This window comes from Puntigrus tetrazona, chromosome 3, assembly GCF_018831695.1.
Source record: "Puntigrus tetrazona isolate hp1 chromosome 3, ASM1883169v1, whole genome shotgun sequence".
NCBI lineage: Eukaryota > Metazoa > Chordata > Actinopteri > Cypriniformes > Cyprinidae > Puntigrus > Puntigrus tetrazona.
In genome coordinates this window covers 15,010,559-15,028,348 of record NC_056701.1, presented here as the reverse complement: position 1 = coordinate 15,028,348, position 17,790 = coordinate 15,010,559, and the positions used below count along the sequence as shown (strand labels likewise).

At 38.8% G+C, this 17,790-nt stretch overlaps 1 protein-coding gene across 1 annotated transcript; it reads left to right on the top strand.

Moving 5' to 3' along the window:
- The first annotated feature begins 1,388 nt into the window (after positions 1-1,388).
- On the top strand, positions 1,389-13,404 carry znf281a (zinc finger protein 281a). Its single transcript, XM_043235008.1, has 7 exons — positions 1,389-1,540; positions 5,293-5,834; positions 7,762-7,863; positions 8,009-8,132; positions 8,616-8,699; positions 8,868-8,986; positions 9,060-13,404. The coding sequence occupies exons 2-7, from the start codon at positions 5,388-5,390 to the stop codon at positions 10,701-10,703; spliced, it is 2,520 nt and encodes an 839-aa protein (XP_043090943.1). The 5' UTR covers positions 1,389-1,540; positions 5,293-5,387; the 3' UTR covers positions 10,704-13,404.
- Positions 13,405-17,790: the final 4,386 nt, after the last annotated feature.

Sequence of the window (17,790 nt, the reverse complement as noted above, 5' to 3'; positions counted from 1 at the left end):
AAGTACAGCCTCTGTGTAATATGTAATAATTGAATATTTCATTTTATTTTTATTTCAATTGCATACACATGCAATGATAAAGAGAACAATAAGTCTGTGATAAGATTATTCTGGAACCTAAAGGTTTATCTATAATTCGTTTGTTGTGTTGGTTATGAGTAGCATTATTGTACTACTGTATGATCCTAGTCATAATAATGTTATGAATTAGAGTATTACGTATTAAATACATATGAGCACACAGATCACTCTACAACAAAGAACATTGTCAGACTATAATGTTTGAAAAGAATGTTCAATGCATATTTAACTAGTCCAGAGATGGGAGAGATTTCATAGACGCCGGTTTTGAGAAATAAATAAACACCTCTCTTCACACACATGACATTCACAGGACGAGAAGAAAATCATACTTTCAGATTCAAAAAATGTATTATCCCTATATTAAAACTTCAATAAATGCAGTCATGCCACATACATTTTTCAGGTATTTAAAAAGCTAATTATAAAATAAAGAAACACAAATATCAGTTGCAATAGTTTGTCATTTTGTTGAAAGTTAATGATCAAAGAATCTTCTAAAAAGTTGTTTTATTGGCTTTAATGGTTCCATGAATGAAGAACCTTTAATGCACAAAAGTTTCTTTATAATGCCAACATTTTCTTTTGATTATAATTTTTTTAAAGAACTATTCACTTTCATTTTTTTCTGTCATCATATGTTTCCTTATTAATGTATACAAAATTGCAATTAGTATTTATTTATTTATTGTAAGATAGTGCCGATTGCTTTGGTGTTTTTCACAACCCTCTGTTCTCTTTTTTTCTCCTTATTTTGTTTAGTATTGTTTTATTATTTCGTTTCCTTCTTTGTTTCTTTCCGAGTATCTTCCCGTGGTCACCATTTCTGCTCGCAATTAGGATAGTCCAGTTAATGGAGAGGCTATTTGAGGAATTTTTTTTTTTCTTTAGCCTAATAAATTGTGTCACAGCCGTCCTATTAATTTGCAAGTCACATTACACGGTAGGATGTGCTGTGTCCTAATTTCGGAGGACCCAATAGGATAGCGCCATATTTCTGAGACAAACACTGTCTGAGAGAATAAGATTGGGAATAGAAACTTAAACAGATTTTCAAAGGGGAAAAAATGTAAAAAGCAGTCGTCGTCTTATGTAAATGTGGTAAAGCGGCCAAAAAGTAGCCTGTTTATGAGAACTGTTCACAATGGATATCGTGTGAGAGGATGCAGCCTAAAATGCAAAAGCGAACCGAGTTGAAAAATCTAGCGCCCAACAGCACCCACTAGGTCTAGCGTGTGTTCCTCTTGCGATAGTTCACTATCGGACGCTGCTCCAATGCCCTGGATCACAGCGTCTGTCTCCTCGCAGGACCCGTCGGCGCTACCCACAGTTCCCCGCGCTCAGACAAGATGGAGGAACGCAGCAGCTGCGGGAGAACAATGTTTGGACTCTGAACGTTAAAAAGAAACGATCGAGGGGGGAAATACACAAAGAGAGAGCCAACGGTGGACATGCACTGGTAAGCGAAACCCTGAGATCAGCTTTGCGTGAAGTTTGAAGCGCCGGAGAGGCGCACGCCAGCGGGGCAGACAACAAAGCGCAGCGCAGCGACGCAGTGTAGCATGTAGCCGCGTAGCTTGACGCGGAGCATCAATTGTTCGTTGGAGTTGCATGGGGCTGTTTATTATGGGTAAGCGCTGGCGATCTCGCAGCAATACCATTGTGCATGTTATGTGCGTCTTCATTTCTTGTTGTGAACTTGTGGTGTAAAACGAAATCACGTTTTAGTCCGCAAAGTGATTTTTAGTTAATTATCGCATTTGGGTTTTTTTAAATTATATTTGCGATCGTACGAGTGCACGTTCCGCGCTCTGCACTTCGCAATGCGATTTATTTATTAAGCGTCGCTTAGCCGGATAGCTAGCGCGTTAGCAGCGAGGCCCTTTGTGAGTCGGCATGAAGTTATTAATATGGATCCCACCATAACGGTCTTGCCTTACAGACAAAAACTTAAATCTCCCACGTCCACGGTGTAGCCTTCGGGGTCCCGTGCCACGGGGTCGTGTTGTATTTCTGGCCAATATGGCCACTGCGTCCCGAGTTGGCAATCGCTTTGATTTGAGCGTGTGAAATAAATGATTTATGTCTCTGATTGATGAGCTAGCTCCGTTGGCTAACGTATGCACGAGCTATTTACATACCATCTGCGTCGCGTGCCGTCTGCGCGCACTCACAACACAAAGAGACGCGAGCCGTGTGCTGTTACACGAGATAAAAGACGCCTGTTCTAGGACGAAGTGTTCCTTTATTTCGCATTTCTTTATTCCACGATACGTTTGGACCCACTTTACACTAAGTGCCTGTTATTGTTATGTACTAGCATTTAAATTAATCGCCGTTTTATACAGTGTACCTTTAGCGTGCGCACGTTCTACGTTGTATTTCTATAAAATTACCTGGATGTAATTACACATGTAATTAATAGATTTTTGTGGTTATATCCGCGGTTACATCGTTAATCCCGAACCCACTAACATAACCATGCCGTGAATCCTGCCACTATATTTCACCTTTATATATATATATATATATATATATATATATATATATATATATATATATATATATATATATATATATATATGTGGGACCACAAGAAAGAGAGTCACGTTTTGAATCTAATAATTAAATGTTGGACGTGAACTCTCCGTGTCCTGACTCCTGAACGGGCTCCTATTGATTCTCGAGGTTAGACTTCATCTTTTCCTTGAATGTGAAGTGACACGGATGGCGTGTTTGTGACTAATGCCAGATCATCTGGTTCAGATCCAATCCAGCAACCTTTTAAGGGGAAATAAATTTGTATGAATCATCGGATGGCGCAGAAATCTAAAGAAGAGCAATTGGCCATTGACTTCCCGGAAACATGATTTACCCTCGGCAAATGTGCGCACACACATTGAGAAAGACACGAAAACCCTCTGTAGTGCCTCTTAGAATTTACATTTCTGCACTTTTTATGCTTTTTAAACCGCTGTATTTTATTACAGGATTTATGTAAAAATGATGGGTAGCTTTTCTTTGTATATTCCATTTTTAAAGGCATTGGTGAGTAATAAAAGGCTCCAGTTAAAAGGATAGTTCAACCCAAGATGAAGTGTCACCATTTACTTAACCTCATGCCATTCCAAACCTGTATGACTTGCTTTCTTTTGGTTTACGTAAAAGAAGATATTTTGAGAAGTGTCTTAGCGTTTTTCGGTTTGCTTGTTCCTACAGTACAATGGAAGTTTTGACGATATTCCACAGAAACACATCTTGCTATTATGTTATACTCGAGGTTGCTTGCAAAAAGGTAGGTATGGTGCAACCAGTCTAATCCAGTCCACAAACTCAGACTTGCGAGCTGGCATGCATGCATGCATACGTTAGATCATTCCTAGCAGTTACTGAATCATCATCTGACTCAGAGTCATTACTTTTAGTCTTGAAATTAAGTTTTGCGTGTTAAAGGTTGGCCAAAATTGAATCGGTATCTTTGCCGATTGATTTGTAGATTAAGTTGTTACTGGACGGGTTAAATTTGTAAATTTGCGTTTGCAACAATCTGCTTGCCAATTGTAGAAAACCGTAATTAATCAGAACAGGATGTCCCGTCTTCAGACCTCAATCTTGGTGATACTTGCGTATAAAATAGCCACCACAATTGATTGATGTAGACCTAATAACAAATGTCTCTCTCTCTCTCCCACACACAAACACACATTTCACTGGGCATAAACGTTTAAGAGAAATGTCCCACAGACCACAATCCACTAACATTCCTAATGCTAGACAGGTTCACAGGGCACAACATCTGTGTTTATATTTATAACAAGCTCTCTTAATCCTTAACGTTCAAAAATAGAGCGTGTGAGCAAACACCAGGCGGTTTGTTTTGAGTATGATATCTAGTGAATGTCTGTGCATGTGAAAATACAATTTTTCACCTTGGAAAATACAAAGTTAGTTATTAAATTTGCGTAATCGTTGCTTTTTAATTTTAAATCATAAACAATTGAGCATAACGAGTTAGAGATGTCTTGTGGATTGGATGTTTACAATGAATCTGTAGGGATGCTTTTGTGTCATGGAACTATAGGCAGGTAATGACTCGCATTTAGAAGAAAAAAAACCCATATTACTGCAGCACATTAAATAAAAAGGGGATGTCTAATGTTGAACTGTTTGTGTAACTCTTATAATTATTTCAAAGCTTTATGAGTACTTGACATTACTTCTCATTAAAAGTCACGAGTGAGTTGTTTTCCGTAGGTTGTTATTTATGTGTTAAAAGGAGGAAATGGCAATCACAATAGAGTGAAAAGAGGTTGACATGACCCACAAACCTGTGATTAATCCAGTTAAGTGCTTATTAGCTGGATCAAAAGAGTGAACGGCTACTGTTTCTAATTTGCTTTTAAGGATCTTCACAATGCTTCCTTGAATCACATGCTTCACGATTTCCATTAATTTGGCGAGCGTCACGAAGCTTTCAGTTTAGTTGCAAACGTTTGTCACAGCGACCTGTTTTGAGGAGTCTCAAAGACCTGAAATGAACACTTTCCAAATTACAAATGCACTCAGGAGGAGGTAATAGGTAGTCAGAGCCTTAGCACTAACATGGCTGACGTGGGCGCCCAAGGCACATTCACACTCTTGCAGCGTTTGAAACTTAATTTTCATCTTTTAAAACTGTTCTATCCAAACCGTTTCCATCTCTAGTATCTTGACAAGATTTTATTACTGCTTTATTACTGCTTAGTAATGTAACTACTGCCATTTTTTCACAGTTGATTTATTTCTGATAAATGCTGTTTGATTTTTTTTTTTTCCCCACAAAAGAATTAATTAGCGACAAATCCATTTTGTTCAAATTTGATAATACGCAATCTTTATTAAACACCACATCTGCATATAAGAATAATTTCTAAAAGATTGTGTGACAGCGAAAACATCATATGAATAAATTACATTTTAAAGTTGTAATATATTTAAAATAAATTTCTTTAGTGAGTGTATTGAACTTTATTGTATATGATTATATTTTTTTGTGAAAAAAATGGTAATAACATTTAACATTTATTTGTTACTCATTATATTACATATTAAATATAATTGTGTTGCTGCTTGGCTAATCAGGCATAGCCGTGAGCACTTATAAAGCGATCTATATAAAGCACTATATAAAGAATGTCAAATCATTATTTGGTCTCTTTTTCGTGTCTTTAGGATGAGTGAGGTGGCCTTGCATTGAAGCAGACCCCGTCACCCCCGTTCCAGCATCAGCGTCAGTGTGATATCGCTCTGAGCCTTGCCCCTTCAACATGAGCCTGATCCAGGACAAACTTGGCAATGAGTTCCTCCGCTCTAACGGTGGCATGGAGCCAGGCTTCGGTCCAGGCATGCTCATGTTCAGTCACCTGCCCCCTGTTACTAGCTTCACCCGGCTGGCCAGTCAAACTGTTATGGCTGACCTGCAGCCCCACGAGATGATCTTGAAGAAGGAGAGGGACTCGCCGGACTGTGGAGGAGGAGGGCTGGGTGCTGGAGGCATGGGTGGTGGAGGAGGCATAGGAGGGATGATGGGAAGCGTGGGCGATTACGTTCATGCAATGGGCATTAAACAGGAGAAGGTCTCTGAACATGATTACAGGCTGCCTCTCTACCCCGGAGGTGGAGCTGGAACTGGAGTACGAAGTGGAGGAGAGTTGCTGGAGGTCTCGCTGGGCAACCATCAGAACCTGGTGGTGCACGACCTCAGCCTGGGAAATGTAAGTGTGCTTGTATCTGTCTGTAACAACAAAAAACAAACAAACATTTGAACAGGATGGTTGGTAATCACACCAAGGAATTTCTTACTTGTGCTTTATATAAAAAGGTAAAGCAGCCTCATTGGGTGATTTTGAGATTTATGAGATTTCGTATTTTACCGAACTTCCCCACCTTCAACATCACTACACTCGGAAAGTTTTTTAAAATCCATGGAACCTTTCCGTAGTATAGTGTACAAAATGTTCTTTTAGAATATATAGTTTTGTTCACACTAAGAAAGATGGTTTTTCTATGACTGTGATGGAAAATAACAAAAGCTACCTTTTTGAACCTTACAAGGAAAACATTTTTTTGAAGTTTAGTGAAATATCTGCTTTTTATAGTTTGCCATTGTTTTATTTTATTCTGTTCTTGCTATTTGCATTTATACCTTTGTTATATAGTCTTTAGTCAATAACGGTATTAGTTATACGTTAAAGAGATAATATAGCTAATGGCCTTCAGCCTCAACCCTGAGCAATAGTTTTAAAAAAGTATTTATTATTTATTAATTGACTTATTTATTCATTCAAGATTTATGGTGTTAGTAGTGGGTGTCCAGCATCCAGTAATCTAATGACCATGTAATGACCATCTAATGATTTGTTGCATTTTAAAGGGCATAGGATTTTGTTTAATATCTAGATTCCCTAGACTCTTGAGCTAAGCCAGATTTGTGTTTAAGGTCTATATCCCAATAGACCTTAGGGAAGTCCATATCCCAAGCTGAGTTGAATGCAGATTCCACAATATTACAGAAATTAATTGTCCTTCCTGTCAGTGATGTCATTCCATTTCTGTGAATGATCGGGTGGTTTGACTAAGTCATATTTAACAGGACTCATGCAGTTATGTGTGCGTAAATGCAAAACGGTACCTTTGCTTCTCCCTGCTGTGATAATTAAGTCCTTTCTGAGGTTATAAGGGCAGTGAACCCATTTAATCATTATAAGGGTTTATTGATCATCTCATCCGAACCAGCGTCTGAAAGGAAATCGGGCTGAAGCATTGAGACGGTGCATCTGGCTCTGTCTTTGTGCAGTAGCTGAAGGCAGCTGTGATCACATTAATAAAATGATGACTCGTGCTAATTTGTGATTATTTCTAGCACCATATCAAGAAATAACACGCAAGATCTCTTTGTTCTGTCTTTTGTTTTTCTGTTTGGTTGGATATAATCTATTCCAGTTGCTCTTCCTCAAGCCTTTTTCTGTTAAAGGAGAGGTCATTTTAAAGACATCAGACTAAAGCAAAGGATAAAAGAATTTGTTTTGGCTAGCCTTGGGTGCAATTGAAAATTTCACATCTTTCTCGCTCTAGTTTTCTTTTTTTGTCAAATATGCCATTGCCTTCAGAAATACAATGAGAGTCACACTGACAATTCATATTTTAATCCCCATTCACTATAGGTTTTTTTTTGTGTGTGTTTCTCGCCGATCTGTTTTCTTATACTGCCCAAGTGTGAGACAATATTCATATGTGCAGCTGGTCAATAATCCACATGGTGTTTTTCCATAGATGGACGCGAAAAAGGGAAAGTGTCATTGATTCTCCTGGGATAGATATAGAGGCTCATAAATAACAGATTTACCACCCTGCCTTCTGCCACATGCACATTAGCCAATACTTTTAATATTCAAACTAGTCTCTCATCTAATATGTGCATATCATAGAGTCATGTGAGATTTCTGTATATGCATTTTTCAATTAAAAAAAAAAAATCCAAAAGCAAAAATCCAAGGTACAGAGTATTTTTAGTCTCAATATGCCATGCATACAAAATGAAAAACAGATTTGTGCTTCACAAATGTTGTGTGAATGAATGGGATTTTGTGGTCTTTTATTTAGTCTGCTCCCAATCCCATTCTATCTTTGTTATCCTTCCAGCTGTCAGGGCGGCTGGTAAAGGAATCCTCAGGGAGGAAAGGTCGAAGGTCAAACGGCGAGGGACAGGAGGGCAAGACACGGAGGAAACGTGGAGAGTCGAAGGTGCAAACAAACACTTTATTAACATAAGACTTGTTTTTTGTTCACTGCTGTGCTTATTGTTAACATATTTAAAAAGGTTTAGAAAGGACATCCCTTCAAAAATAATATTAGTGTTGTCTAATGCTGAGAATTGTTTTCTGTGCAGTCAATGATGCTGGATCCAGATGGAGGGAGCTTGTCTCCAAACTCCAAACCGCACATCTGTGAGCACTGCAATGCAGCGTTCCGGAGCTCCTATCATTTACGCAGACATGTGCTTATACACACAGGTCAGTATGCGTGTACACTTAAAAGAGTGTGCATTTGTTAGTACTTGTACTACACGGCAGAGATTGGCCCTTGGCACACTGTCATCACAAAACAATTTGTTCCAAGGATTAACAGCCAGTATTAAGTAGAGATTAAGGGTACTTGCATTCAAAAATAGCTGGTTTGTCAAGTTCACAACAGTGCAAAAGGTGTGAGAAATTTATATATATATGTATATATATATATATATATATATATATATATATATATATATATATATATATTCACACATACATATTAATATACAGAGGATACACATCGCATAAAGCCTTTTTAGTTTTGTTTGTGATTTAAATAAATTGGACAGCTTATATGAGAACCTTATTCATCAGCAGCCACATAGGCTTGCTAGGTATTGGAACCATTAAAAACCATCATGATGTATTGCTGCCTCTGTAGTCATTATAAACACGTCAATGCTTGACATTCCCTGTCATTTACAGGTGAGAGGCCTTTCCGCTGCACTCAGTGTAACATGAGCTTCATTCAGAAATACCTCTTACAGAGACACGAGAAGATCCACAGTGGTAAGTTCCTCAAGCAACTTCAGCTTTCATTTCCTCATATCTGGCTCATTTGTTAGCAAAACTTTGATCACGCTTCACATCCACTTCTGTTTTTATTATAACATTTGCAAACCAAATTTGTTTTGGTCCCTCAACTTATTTTTCCCTTCACACTTTTCGGGTTTCCAGGAGAGAAGCCATTCAGCTGTGACCAGTGCAACATGCGTTTTATTCAGAAGTACCACATGGAAAGACACAAAAGAACTCACAGCGGAGAAAAGCCATATAAGTGTGACACCTGCCAACAGGTGCGTTTTATGCACGATTTTCAACCAGCTTCTGTTAAGCAGCACTGAGTTCTTACACATGTTCCTCCTTTAGTATTTTTCCAGAACGGACCGGTTGCTGAAGCACAAGCGGACGTGTGGAGATGCCATTAAAAAGGGTGTGGATGGAGCAGAACTCGAGTTGGGCTCAGCAGGAGAACACGGCAGCTACGGAATCTCTCAGGGAAATGCAGCTACGCCCAGCCGCAAACGGGGCAAGACAAAAAATGCTGGTGAGGGGGGTGAGCGGAAGCGTAAAAAGTCATCTGGGTCTATGGGAGCGACACACAGTCAGGGGGCTGATGGTTACGGGGTGCATGACTTTGGGGTATCAACAACATCATCTTCAGCCCAGCCGGGCCCCAGCATGCACGGAGAACACGGCCGGGCTCCCAAGATGGCCTTTAAGAAGGGCAACAGAAAGTCCCTGGAGAAGAATTCTCACCACATGGATCAGTCCAAGTCAGGAGGCATGGAGTTGCCTGCAGGAGGAGGCTTGGACAGCCTTGGGCTTCTTCCAGGTCCAGGGGCCAAAGTCGGTCCCAGCAGCAGTAACTACGATGATGCCATGCAGTTTCTGAAGAAGAGGCGGTACCTCCATGTGCCCAACAATGGGGGCGCTGCTTCTGGAGCCTCAGACTACGATGTAGGCGTCAGTCACATGCAGTCTCAGCCGACGGTTATCCAGGGTGTCGTTTCTGGAGTCTTAGATGGCGACGCTGCACTGGGCCTCCTGGACTCGTCCCCTCTGGGAGATATAAAGCAGGACAAGTCTGGCATCCCAGATGAGGTTCTCCAGAGCTTGTTGGACCACTATGCTCACAAGCCTGACGTGACCTTCGACATCACCGACTCCCATCACGTCGAGCTCCAGCCAGCCGCCACAGATGCTGCAGACCCACTGGGACCCGAGGACGCCCCGTCGAGTCCCAACAGTGGCGACAAATCCGTAATCATGCACGAGTACTCGCGTTTTCTCCTGCAGGCGCTAGAGAGGACCAGTCACAGTGCAAGCTTCCCGTTGGGTTCCAGTCCTGGTTCGGCCGTGACTACCACGGGACCATTTACAGGCCCTAGCCCACTTTTGTCAGACAAGCATGTGTATACTTCCTCACCTCTCGAGTACTCGTTCTCTCAGCCGGTCTCATCTTCGCCCTCCCTTTCGTCTGTGCCAAAGTCCCACTTTGGTCTCCTCGAGGGCTCGTCGCCTCCAACGGGCTTCCACTTGAGCAGCCTGGAGCCGTCTGCGCACACGCAGCAGCTCACACCTTCCCAGGAGCTCACCGAGCAGCTGGACAAGCAGCACACCTCCCCTCCGCCACCTCCACACACCCCCAACACCAACGCCTACCAGATCACACCTCAGCCTCCCGACCTGGGGGGTCCGAAGGAACCGCAAGGGCCGAAAAACGGAGCCGCAGCCACTACTGGAGGGTTTTCTCTGGCTGCATCCCAGGACCTGGCCACTCTAGACCCAGCCAAGGCTCCTTATCAGATTGAGAACTTTGCCCAGGCTTTCGGGGCTCAGTTTAAAGGGGGTCGAGTGTCCCTGGCCTTCAGCAGTGACTCGGGGGGAGAGGTGACTCACCGCTTACAGACATCAGTCTCCGAATTCTCAGGGTATAGCAGTCTCTTGGCTGATGCCAGCGACCCAGTCAGCAGTGGCTCCAAAACCCCAACAAGCCAAAGCTACAGGTGAATGGGCTCCTGTGCCTAGATGCTCAGATGGAGGTTCTCTATTTTTATTTTGTCATGCTGTCTTTATTTTGTATTGTCGTTATTGTTGTTGTTGTTATTATTATTGTTATTATTAATATTGTTATTATTATTATTTAGTTCTCCTACTTCAATGAAATTTTCATGTTTTCAAGTAATGTTTTTCTCACTGCCATTATGTTCGTATGAAATTTCACCCTCCTTTGGCCTGCGATGCATTTTCCATTATTACTTTCTCCGTAGACTTTTAGTTCTGCTCTGCTCATCAATAGACGAAAACGCAAGCAAAATTAGTTCAGCTTACTTTTTTCCCCAAAAGTCATTCAAAGACACTTTAGCAATTGACTTCACAAGCGTGTAAAAATAATTATGAAAAAGCAATGGCAGGGAGTTGCCCAGAACTGAAATCGTCTGTTACAATGATTCAAGTATTACTCAGGAAAACGTGTGGACGGCAAATCCAGAAGGGTAGCAAGCATTCATCCAAGAGGCAGACATTTTTGCAAATACAAAGAGCTTTTTCAAGAGAGAGTTTTTGGCTTTTTTTTTTCCTTTTGAAAAAGTGCAACAAGTAGAAGACAAAAGCGCTGCCTGTTAAATTACACTGACACCACTTTCCACTTAGCTGTATAGAGATTATGGTACTTTTATGTCAATGTGAAAAGCTCACATTCTCTTTCAGTAAGGGCCATATATATATATATATAAATATATATTTATAAGAATCTGTATGTAAAATAACATATACTCTTTCTTGAGACTGGCAGGTGACCTGGAGGGAGATAAAGAGGGATTGAGTTTGTGAAGGGAGGCCTGTGACTGACTGCACATAAACCCCCTTTGCCCTGTCCTTCTTTTTTTCCCTTGGATTGCGAAGCCAAGGGCTATACACTAGAGGGCGCTGCATGCGAGCGTGTAAGTGCCTCTCGGCACAGGCCAGATCGTGGGATTCTTCTGCGCCTGTCTGGCTTGCTCATCCCTCTTTCCCTCCGTCCACTCCTCCTTTCCCTTCTTCATCAAAAAGAATCCCATTTAGCACTTTTTGGTTCCTGTTTATTTTACACGGTGAATGAAACTACCCAGGCTGATCACACAGAATGTGAACTGTGTAACTGACATGCTGTTTTTTTTAAAAGGGGGCAGTGGACAGAAAAGGGGCGGGATTAATTTTAGAAAGCGTAGATTATGTTGAAAAGACCAACGATGAGGTCTTATGAAAAATGTTAGTTTCAACGGGGACGTGTTTGCTGGAATTAAGGGTGGGCTTTTTCTTGGGGTGGGAGCGCGGGGTGTCTTTTTTTCTATTTTATTCCCAGCTTCTCATGGACGTAGGGCAGGTTAAAGAGGGGGACTTTTCTTCTCCTTTTTGTTATATTTCAAAGGTATTGGGTTGGGAAAATGTGCTTTGTGTTAAAATGGCCCCTGTTGTACCAAGCTTTTCACCAGAGGCGACTTGTAAAAAGTCCCGCTCTTAGTAATTTATATAGTATTGGTCCTAAATATACCGACTGAACAGTCCAAAAGGAATTCAGAAACCTTATCACAGTGTGCATGCAGGGCAAAGTATTACCTTGAACTACATTTTTTTATATGTTTGATTTTGTACTGTACAAGTATTATTGTATTTTTTTTTTTAAAACGATCAATAACTGTCTTCCATCAGCACTGTTGGCTGCTGTTACACTGTCCTTGAATTACTGTCATCTAATGTTGTTCCTTCTTTCATGTGTTTTACCTACCGATCCCCCCAAAGGACAGAACCACATGCAAGATTGTTTGACAGGCGGACGGCTCTTAGGGAACACAAACTGACCACTAGGACTCATTTAGGAAGTTCGGGGTACTCCGTTCACAATAATGGTAGTAATAATAATCGCATTGATGAGGATTGTGATGACTAAAATGAAATCGTCACAGCTGATGTTTTTATACCTCATATCACTGGTCACACAAGCAGGGATATCAAAGAGTGACTGTATGTAGCATGACTGATGTGGCTACCGTCAAGAAACGCCTCAAATAGTCCCTTTGCCATTAAAATTGTCTTTTTTTTATTGTAGGATTTCCTGTTTTTCAGAGACAATTTTCTGAAAGGTTCTTGAAGTCGGTCACTTTAGTATTGTTTCAATAACTAAGGTCGAGGAGATCCAAAGATGCTATGAATTGAAATCTAATTTTACTTAGATGCACACAGGCTGTCAATTCCCTTTGCATTTATTTTTTTTTGTTTTAAATTCATCCTGTGCCCTGCAGTTTTGACCTGTAATTTGTTTTATGATTTGATGTGAAGCACAGCTGAAATATAATTTCTGGTTCAATGTGTAAAGCCCCCGCAGACACTGTTAAGCCTTGAATGATATCCTGTGTGGCTTGAATAATGCCAGCCATCAATCTGTCAGTGGTTGCCACCATAAGGTTTTTTTTGTCATCTTGCTGTATATTCCCTTAAAGTATTTATTTTGTTTACATAGTTAATAACACTACATTTTTTTTTTTTTTTGCATGTACATTTTTGATGTTTTCTTTTTGCCCCCTTTTTTTCACCATGCCAAATTTGTAGCTAATGATCTTTTTCTCTCCTGTCTTATTTTATTACAGATTCTTGTGATCTGATACACAGGGCTATACCTGTCCATTTTGACTTTATTATTGATTAGGAAAAACAATAAAAATGCTGAGATAAGTGTTTTCGGATGCATGGATTTATTTCTGCAAGACATTTGTACATATGGTACTGGTAAGAGTTCCACCCCTTCAGTATCTTGTTTTGGTAAACATACACGTCTTTCTGAGCTGAAGGGCTTAAGGAAGTGGACACAAAAGTAGAGGTGAATTTGAATCTAATCTCGAGTCTTCCTCTGTCATTGTGGTGACCATAAATCAAGGTATTGACTGGGGTACAATCAGAGCGATTAGCTTACTCTAATTACTTAAAGTAATTACAAAGAGGGAGGGAAATCTTTCTAAAATTGAGCAAGTATAGCTTTTTCCCCCCTGGTATCTCATCGCTTGCAGCATTATGAAGTAATGTCTATATCAGGGTGGAGCGTGGACTGTTATATCTCTCTACCCAGCCCTGTATAACTTGGTTTTCAAGGCCTATGAAGGTCATTGAGGTTGACAAACATTCCCATGTAGCAACTTACCCTTGAATGTGAATGAAAGACAAATCTGGTTAATTTCGAATCTCTTTAGAACTTTCTGTTCATCAAAGAATCCTTAATGTTATTTGATTTTAAATGTTTATGAAGCATACAATTACTATAATTTCTTATTACTATAGACCGGCCTGTTTTATGTGCTGCTGAATGTTGATTTTATTAAGGTTTTAATACCATTTTCCATATTTTACAACTTCAAAGAAGCTTTAGTATAGTTATAGTCAACAGGGATATTTATGGCCCTGTTCGTTTCGACTCTTCAAATCAACACATGCTTTGTTCATTTTGTTTGTAAGTCATTTGAATGTATGATAAAATGGTTAGACGACCTATTTTTTCATTTGATGGAAAATGAAAGATGGAGGAGGGGTGTTCCCCCCTTATTTTGTATTTTATTTGTATTTGTCTGTATATATATATATATATATATATATATATATATATATATATATATATATATATATATATATATATATATATAATATACAGACAATAATATTACTATTTTTCAAATATGCATGTATCCATTTCCGAGTATATAAGAATCTGCAATGATTTAAGACCTATATTTAATTGTCTCAATTATAGCTGTTAAAATAACAGATTAGATGCGTCACTCAAAAGGTTCAAAGTCCACAAACTGTTTTTACATCAAGCATTAGGCCAATGTAACACAGCTATGAAAATGAACTTTTCATCTGAAAAGATGTAGGTTTTTAAAATTAGTATCGGGCCCCAGTAAGCAAGAAGGCCAAACGGGCAGCTTTCTGACAAAGATTTGAGAATCAAGTGGTCTTTGTCACTTTGGCAACCTGCATGTCATAAAGCCATAAAGGTGTATCATGTCCAACTGATCGAATACAGTTGACGCCTGAACAACTCTGTTGACTGATTCTGTGAGCTTCAAGCTGCAATGCTTTCTATTTTATGCATATTTCAACATTTTGTGATAACTTTACCAAAATGATGAGGAATCCCTGGTCTACTTTGAGACACTTGTTAGACTGTCTGCTCATATCTATACTCATCCTCCATGTGCTTTTACATTTTAGTGTACTCTTTCCCAACAGAACTGAAGAAGAAATTTACCAGAGAAGGCTTTTTCCTGAATTATGTAGGCATCACTGAGATAAAGCCTCTGTCAGCTATGTAATACGTTGACAATGTTTCTTACAACACCCATTTGTCATTTGTTTACATTAATAAATACTTGAATTTAAACCAGCACAATAAGGAAGGAGTGATATATTGGTGAGAAAACTGGACTTCCTTGTTCTGGAAGAGACTTCCCAGTAGATCTGAACTCAGAATGCATTTTTTTTTATTTGACAAAAGGAAGTAAACATGTATGACGGTTACTTTCTATGTTTACCCAACACCATAAATTAGTGAATAATTAAATTATATTCAGAAACAATAAAAATGTTTTAGGTTTATTATTGTTTTGAGCACTGTGAACAGCTGTTTTTATTACTGAATGATTCCCATGCTTCAAAAGTATTTTATCTGATTCATGCATGGGATTATTATTTCCTCATTTGACTAAAATCTCCCCTGATTTGTAGATTCTTATGTGGCTGTACAAATTCAGCTGTACAACTCTCAAGTTTACAAGAACCTTAAGAAATGAATCATGTTTTTCTTCTGCTTTAATTGAAGGCACAATGATTGATCCTGGTTCTCTGTGTCCTAAATGGCTGGCCACACGTACAATTTCTGTCCCATGTATCTTAGGAACAAGCAACATAGTGTAAAGTAAGTTGTTTGGCAAGATCACTGTTTCCTGATCCTCTCTGAGGAACAGACATCAAACAAATGGCTCAGATGTGTTCTTTATTGAGAGCATTTGCGCTGCAGATATGAAACAATGAACATCATAAAGGGAGAATAACAGCATTCATTTTTAATACATTTCAAGGAACTTCCATTTTAGTTATTTTTGTTCCTTTTTCCTTATTTTACTTCCTGTGAAACGTCAATAACTATTAACAACTGATAAACATGTAAATGCATGTTGATCACTTGACGTTCAGAATAAAGTTTACTAGTTTAATTCAATACCTACTTATATTACTTGGAAAAGTAATATAATCACATTACAAAAGTTCTTGATTTGCTTTTCCTAACATTAATTCTGTTCTCAAAGCGCGTAAGATATATTTCTCAAAACTTCATAACACATTTCAGCTGTTTTTACACACATTTCAGTTAGCTTTCAACAAATGTCTACATAAAATATGTAATTTGTTTTGCTCAATTAAACAAGTTTGAAAAAGCATTTTCATTAAGTCTCCCTGAAGGTCATGTTTCAGTACCTACTATAAAAACCAATGAAAGCTTCTGCATGCAAACATCTATTCTTTTAACTAGACAATAAAACATTTTCATATGCTGCAAATTTCCCCTGTGTTTCTCATTCTTGGAACGATGCTGAGCAGCTATCTTTCATTATGATTTGCCTGCCTATCACAATACGTGTTTGGATTCCCTCACATTTTCATAAGTATATAATGGAAAGAGTTCTCATGAAATATAAAGGTGAAGGCACACCTTGCGATGCTTAAATGAATCCTTGCGTTTTAATTTAGTAGGACAATAAAGCTGTAATGCCAGCATTAAATGACCAGCAATCACCTAACCTACATTGCAGAAAAGTTACTTTTCAATTTAAGGTTATATATGGTTTTTATTAAATAAAAAGTAATGTATAATTTTAAATTGAATCAGCAATTACTTGGAACTTTTTTCCTTAAATAATTTAGTTGGAAATCCATTCAGTGTTTTTTTTTTCTTTTAAATAATACTACATTTTCAAAGAACATTTCAAAGTAATGTTTCTATAATGTTTATAAAATGATAACAGCATTTCCGCGTAATATTTGCATGAGCGAGAATGAAAATTATTTTTTTAATCTTGAACATTCAGCAATAACATTTTTGTTATTATGACTTAATGAGAATTTTAGTAAAATATATTTTTAGCGGAACATTTTTGGTAGCTGGGATGAAAAACCTGAATGTGTGGTACGTCCCTTTAAGTGCCATTGCTACATCGACAATACTGATACACTCAACATTGAATGACTTTGCATTCCTGCACAGATTAGAGTTCAAACCCTCCTCATTACACAAACCCCCATTTGTCTTTATGACCATTCGAAATGCTAACAATATGGTTGCCTCAGCTCTAGAACTCTCTACCCTCTTAAATAGTCTGAATGCCAGCACAGATCAGTCTTTATCACACAGCCAATGACGCGTCAGGGAAGCTTTTGATTAGCTTTCAATGCATTGTGTGTAGAATGTTCTGAAAATGAGAGATTAGACCTGGAGTGCCCAAGATATTCTCATTACACGATGTTCTGACCTGGAAGCCTCTACAGAAGATACAATATCCCTATATGGAAATTGTCTTGTAAAAAAAAATTCTGTTTATGTGTTTATTACACATAGGTGCCTTAAGAAGAAAATTACAAGGGAATATGTTCCAATAAAATAAATTATAAAGCAATTACTATACAAAATGGTTTTTTGCTAACATTTTGCTAGTTGAATCTGACTCTTGGCATGGCTAAGTTTTATTTGTTGGAGCTTGGAGTGTTCTTTTATCACTGCTGGTTAAACAAAAGGCCTATGTTGCCATTTTGTCCTTGGCAATCCACAAATTTTCCAAAGTGATAAGAAGGAAGGGAGTGTCTGTAGCTACTTGATACAAGTGGAGGAGTTTGAGCACTAAATGTCAAGACATTCTTCTTTAAAGTAGTATCAAACAGAGCGTTTCCATTGGAGATATGAGCACTTCCCACCCTTATTGTAATGGTCTTAATGGTTTTTTGAAATGAATCAGAACAATAAAGTTGTAACGTCAGACTCTTCTTATATTGCTTTCGTGTCCATGGTTATAATTTT

Bases quoted from the DNA above. Each gene is read 5' to 3' on its own strand.
- znf281a (XM_043235008.1), top strand. From the start codon at position 5,388: ATGAGCCTGATCCAGGACAAACTTGGCAATGAGTTCCTCCGCTCTAAC. The intron at 7,864-8,008 runs GTGCAAACAAAC...TTTTCTGTGCAG, and splicing joins GGAAACGTGGAGAGTCGAAG to TCAATGATGCTGGATCCAGA. The intron at 8,700-8,867 runs GTAAGTTCCTCA...TCGGGTTTCCAG, and splicing joins ACACGAGAAGATCCACAGTG to GAGAGAAGCCATTCAGCTGT.